General features: G+C 60.1%; 1 protein-coding gene across 1 annotated transcript in view; it reads right to left on the bottom strand.

The window, feature by feature from the left end:
* The window catches only part of BMP1 (bone morphogenetic protein 1), a 47122-nt gene extending 42426 nt beyond the window's left edge, over positions 1 to 4696 (bottom strand). Inside the window, exons 1-2 of the mRNA XM_014590876.1 lie at positions 4579 to 4696; positions 4055 to 4149 (exon numbers count right to left, since the gene is read on the bottom strand). Coding sequence (XP_014446362.1) covers positions 4055 to 4149; positions 4579 to 4696 — 213 coding nt within the window. The remainder of the gene's footprint in view (positions 1 to 4054; positions 4150 to 4578) is intronic.
* Positions 4697 to 6328: the final 1632 nt, after the last annotated feature.

Genomic DNA, 6328 nt, shown 5'->3' with positions numbered 1-6328 from the left:
GGTGTCATCTGTGGAAGGCGGAGGCAGGGCGGGGGAGGAGCCAGGGCAGGGCGGGGGAGGAGCCAGGCCAGCGTCTGTGCAGCCCCGCCCCTGGCGACATCTGCTTCTCATCCCAGCCCTGCTGCTCCGCCTGGCCTTCGGCATTATCCGAGTTGTTTTAACCTTGAGGCCTACCACAGGTTTCTCCTCCACAGCTGGTGCCACTGGTGGACACACACATTTGCTTTATCACACAGTCAGAAACGTGCAGTTAGCGTGCTGTGGACACACGGAGCAGGCCACACCATGCCATCAGACGGGAGCCATCCCAGCCACACTGGCCCAGCACGCTGCACCTGCACCCGGAAGGCACTCTGTGTCTGCCCGAGCGAGCGAGCGAGGTGCCATGCAGCCCTTCTGACCCGAGACTCACCTAGACGGGGTCAGCACACCGCGGTGACTTCAGCCGTCATGAAACTGTTTCAGACGAGGAAACCGAGGCCCCAGAGGGAAGGGGTCTACTGAAGACCACGCTGCAAGGCACTGGCAAGGCTGGGTTTACCCTGCAGGCCTCCCCATTCCCAGCCCTGAGATCTCTGTACACTAGATCATACTTTTCCAAAACCGAGATTTTAAATATGCACACACACAATAACAGGCACTCCCTCAGACACACACGTCCCCCCAAATACACACGCAGTCACAGACGGCCCTAAAGAAAACGCATGAACAAGAGCCAACACTCCACACCAGCTGCAGGCTCTAAACCCATTAAGCCAGTAACTGGTAAGAATGACGCCTGACGTCAACACCCAGCGAAATCCACGTGGAGCCTGCCAGCTGACAGTGCGTTCGCACCGATGAGCTCATCGGGTCCCAGCCCACCCACGGCAGGTCCGAAAGCCACACTCCACCCCAGGCCCTTCCCTAGAGCGTTCCATGGAGAGAGGACCTAGTGGCCACATTCCAGCTGGCCTCACTGACCGGAGAGGTCAGAACACTCAGGCCTAAGGAGGGAAGCGACGCCCAAGAACCCCAGCCGGAAAGTGGCCCAGAGCCTCTTCCAGCCCGTGAGAAATCTTCTCGTATTTAAAACGCCACCCTTGGTGGCCTGGTTCAGCAACAGATGGACAAGTAAGGAAGCCGTTTCTCAGCTGACCCGCAGGAGTGGCATGGCAGGATGTGGGATGGAGTCACCCTCCAAGGACACGGACGTGGACGCATGCGCACTGACAGCCACACAGGTGTGCAGTGCCCCACAAGTGCCCCTACACCTTTGAACCTTTGAGAATGCTTTCTGTGCACCGAGAGTGTGTGTGCGCACGAGAGAGGGAGAGACACAGACAGGGAAGCAGGGAGATGAGCACCCTCCCAGGGTCTGGTCAGGCTGTGACCCCTACTCAGCCCTCCAGTCCGTGGACACTGGGACCCCTCTGAGTGCTCAGCAAGCTGCAGGCCAGGCCAAGAGCCTGAACAGTGGTCACCAGGTGGGATCTGGCCTCTTGAGCAGGGCTTGACCACTGTGCCACACAGCTGCCTGCTGTATCTTCTTTTTAAAAATGTTAATGACAGCATGTGTACACACAAGAGCAACAGAGGGAAGAAAAGCAAGCACCCTCCATGGAGCCCCCTTCCCCCGCCCTCCAGCTCCTGGGGCTCCTGGGGCTCCGGGGCTCGAGCATGGACCTGCATGCTTTCAGGTCAACCTGGGAATCTGAGCCCGTGGCCGGCCAAGTGGCCTCCAGCACTGCCGTCTATGGACTGCACGTCCAGCCCCCACACCCAAGGGCACTGCCACACGTACACACACACACACACATGTGCGCATGCATGCATGATGAACTCATCCTTGGACACACACAAAGCACAGGTCTCCGAGGCAGACTGTCGTGTCTCGGAACCCCAGCGTGGGTGTGACTAGCTGACGCCCTGTGAGCCCTCCTGAACTCCGCTTTCCCCTCCACAGGAGCGCACGTCCGAGGACTGCTGAGTGAAGGCTGGCAGCTGGCACGGGGGGGACACAGTAGGCACCCTCCAGCTGGCCACTTGGGTAGCCCCGGATGGCCTCCCGTGAACTCGTGGATGTCTGTGTACCCTCTCAGACCCGCGCCCTGCACACTGAGTGTGGTCCGAGTACAGAAGTGCGTTGGCTGTGGGACCAGGCGGTGTGGGACTAGGGCAGGGTGCAGGGCAAACAGGACAGCCGGCTGCAGAGCTCAGCTGGGAGCGGGCGCCCTGTGGTGGGAATGTCATGGCTGAAGAATGCATGGGAACAGAGTGGGGGTGGGGCAGGGGTGGGCAGGACAGCCTTATGGCCAGGAGCTGGGCCCGGAGCCTGCCCATATGGGTCCCCTTGGGGGAGCTAGGGAATCTGGACACTGGAGTGCCCAGAATGCCCCTTCTTACCCAAGGAATCCCCAGGGTCAGGGGTCAGGGTCAGGGTCCGGGTAGCAGCTTAGTAGCTGTTTTCCACACAAGATAGAAAGTTTTGGTTTTGTTTTCCGCTGTCAACCAGCCAGGAGCACTCGTGGCTGCTCCACAGCCAGGACTGAAGCAGGAAGGAGAAGGGCAAGCCAGATCCCAGGTCTGGGCCTGGAGAAGAATCCTCCTCCAGGGTGGCCTCTTGATTCCAAAGTCCCCTCCCCGAGGGCATGGTCCCATCCTTCTGGGGTAGGATGGTTAGGAGGAGGAGCCTGGCTGACAGAAGAGCCCAGCGCCACGCGTGCAGGGTGGAAGTGTGGTCCATCACACAAACGGAGCTTCTAGTTGGTGAAGACACGCTCGAGGCCTGCACACACACTTGTGCGTATCTGCACTGCTAGCGTCGCCTATTCCAGACTATCTGGAGCACAGTGAACAGACGTGCCCAGAAAGCAGGAACATGCCCACAAATGTGTGCAAAGACACATTCGACCATGTCCTCGTGCGTGCTTCAGTGTGTTCAAACACAAGATACCTGCAAGTGCATACCGCATTAAACGGGCCCCGACCCCGAAGCAGGGTGCGCTTAGGAATGGACAGGAGTGCGCACGCTCCACAGGGACTGGGACAATAGCTGAGCCTGGGGACCCCGAGGTCCTCTGTGGCCTGTGTGGGGCACATTCGACTCCTTTCCCCTCTCCTAGTATCTTCTCCCAAATTCCTAGAGACACGGGTCCTTCTTCCTAGGGCTTCCCAATGGCTCCTGCATCTGCAGCCCAAGGCGATTGGGAGTCATTTCCTGCTCCTTCTGGGCACCTAAACCAGAAGGTGACTCAGGGCATAGGGGCATAGTTGGTGACTCAGCACGTCTGGAGGGGGAATGTGGTCTGGTGAAAGGAGACAGTTTCTTTTTTTTTTAAGAGAGAGGTTTTTTGCTATAGGGCACATTGTGTTTACAGGAAGGTCAGAAACAGACAGAAAGGGAGAAGTTACTCCCCAAGGGGGATGGCCACACCATAGTCCCTTCTCTTCCAGTCTAAGGAGAGTTTCTTAACCTCCAGAGTCCGGGGACCCCACGGTCCGTGGCCTGCGGGGTGGCATGTTCTACTGCTTCTCCCAGGTTCCTAGAGAAACTGGACTTCTCATAGGTCCGTCTTCCTAGGGATCCCCAGGAAGGGAGTAGGGATCCCTGCTACTACTCTGCAGCCCCACTTCCATGCCTGGGCTCCGGGCCGAGGATGGGGACAGCAAGGGAGAAGTGCAGGCATGGTTCACTGGCCCAGGGCCACTCAGGGTTGGCCCTGTGGTCTCTGCTTAGGTCATCAGCTGTGGCCCACGTCCTGCTTTGGGGTCACTCCCAGAGCCAGAGTGGTGCTGGCAAGTCACGGGGCTGCCAATCGGTGCTGAGGGACACCATTCATGGTTTGGCGTCCCAACATACAAGCGGTCAGGGCTGCCCTGAAGTCTACATGGGCCAGGGCTTGAGGGGGGACCTGGCAGGACCAGCTCTGAACACACAGACCAGCCCTTGCCAGAAGATCCGGGAACCTCTCAGGGTCTCGGGGTCTCAGCCCTTACGGCCGCTGTTACCATAACTCAGACAGTGAAGGCCAGGGGACTTCGCATGGAGGGGCCTGGCTATCCCGGAACTCACCTGAGCCATCACAGGTGAGCAAGGCGGGGAGATGGGGGAGAAGGGAGAGGGCTGGTGAGCAGAGGCAGGCAGGACGCCCAACCCTGGGGTCAGGGCTGCAGGGCAGGCAGAGAAGGCATGGGAAGAGGGCTGGGGTAGGCTGGGCAGGCCAGCTGAGGGCAGCACCCTGCAGGGGAGTGTGCCCGCTCAGCAGGGGCCCGAGGGTGTGAGCAGCAGTCACACCAGACAGGAGTGGGGGTGCACTTGGCCCCTGCGCTTGGCCCTGGGCTCTGGGCACCCCCACCTGGGCTCTGGCCAGCTCCCCACAGCCTTACTTCACCCTGGTGCAGAGCCTTCTCCAGAATCCTGTTTGAAGTCCCAGCTCAGCGGCCCCACCCTAGCATGAAATCTGAGACGGGATAGCCCGCGCCTCCTCGAAGCTCCCACCTCACTCCCATTTCCAACCAGAAGTGAAATTCTACATCACGCTGGCTTCCTACCCATCCTTAAAGGCCTGCTGCCCCTCCTCCAGGAAGACTCCACACCGTCCTGCCTGCCCTGATCCCGCTTCTCCACAGCTACCACGTCGGGGAGGCCGAGGGCACCAGCTGCTGCAGGGGCGCCACCTCTGCACCTCCTCTGTACCACCTCTCGGCTGGTCATGCCTGCGTGCATCCTGCGCCCCGCTAGGCCCCCACTGGACTGCAGGCCCCTGAGGGCAGCAGCCTGTCCTGCACAGGGCCAGGTAAAGGCAGATCAGTTGTACAGAGTGACAAGGACAGAGTCCGGAGACACTCCCTTTCCCTGAAAAGGAAGCCCTTGTCCCCTCTGGAAAAGTCCAGGGAGGATGTGACGGGGGCAGGGGCAGACGGCTGGGGTCTGCTCCATGCCTGTGCATGCTCTGGCTAATCACCGTCTCACGGCAGTGCTCCAGCTGGGCCTTGCCACGAGCTCCGAGCTCCGTGGGAGATGTGTGGTCATCCCTTCCCCCAGGTGAGCGAAGGGCAGATGGGCCACAGAAACTGCCACTCCTGGAGGGCCAGCTCATGAGTGTGGGTCTAGGTTGGAAAGCTGGGTCTGCCACGTCTGACACCATGGTCCACTCCATGCAAACCACCTCGAGCACCCAGCGACACAGATGACAGCTAATGACCCGGTCTGTCCGCAGCCTGGCAGGTGTGGAGGAGAAAGGCTAAGGGGTTTGGCTTGTCCCCCCACTAGCAGGGCTTCCTATTCCCGCCTGTGACCCAACCGCCCAGAGAGGGTGTGACAGCGGAAGAGTCCTACGGGGCCCCCAGCCTTGTGTCGAGAGCAGGACCCGTGACACTGCCCTGGCCCTGCTATTTGGAGACAGGCTGAAGCCAGAGGCACGGAGTCAAGGCAAAGTTTTGCTATCTTGTCCCCGTGAGTCCCAGGCAGCCTGTTCAGGGTCATGGGATTGGGCAAACAGCCTGCCCCAGTGCCTGGCTGTCTGGTCACTCCAGGGGCAAGACCCTTCTGCCCCAGCAGAAGTGAAGAGGTTATGGAGGGTCTACACGGACAAAGAACACACAAGCACACATGGGGGCTGCACCTTGACTTTGGCTCCCACAGCTCTGGTGCCTGTGGCATGAGAGAGCTGACATGCAACATCTCAGTTTCTTTTGTGTCTTCCCCCTTTCCAGCCCCGCGCGGCCTTGGCAGGGACCTCCTGGCACTAGGGGCAAAGGTAAGCCCCTGTCCCAGACTGGCTTCTCTGACTGTGACAGCTGTCTCCAGAGTCCCAGAACGCTACTGTGGTGGGTTAGGACCATGGGATGCCCTGAAGAGCATTCTTTCCCCACTGGCTGCAGTGGGAGTCCCAGAGACCTGCTCCTTGGAGATCCAGGCCTCCTGGCACCCGGCTGGACAGATGTGAGCCTCAGGGCAGACAGGCTGGAAAACACCACTGTTCAGAGCAGAGGATGGGGGAAAGGGAAACGCGCGCACACACACACACACACACACACAGTTTTTGGCCTGGAAAGTTTCCTCCAGAAGAAAAGCTGCCTCCTTGCTTGGCGGTGTCTCTCAGGACCGGGAGATCTCCCTAGGAATGCTCTCTAAGACTAGAGGCAGCGCCCGCTGCTTCCAGGATCCGCAGCAAAACTTCAGTCCCAAAGTCCCCCAAACTTCCCCTCCCTCTCTCCCGCGTTCTTTTGTTCCCCACTGCATTGCCAACCAGGCAGCTCCCGGCTTCCCACACTGGACTGTCCCCCCCACCCCCAAACCCGGCGCAGCCCGCGCCTCCCCGCCGGGCCCGTGCGCGCCGGCCCG

Source organism: Tupaia chinensis, unplaced genomic scaffold (assembly GCF_000334495.1).
Source record: "Tupaia chinensis unplaced genomic scaffold, TupChi_1.0 Scaffold000494_1, whole genome shotgun sequence".
Lineage (NCBI taxonomy): Eukaryota > Metazoa > Chordata > Mammalia > Scandentia > Tupaiidae > Tupaia > Tupaia belangeri.
This window is presented reverse-complemented; position numbering and strand designations above follow the sequence as displayed.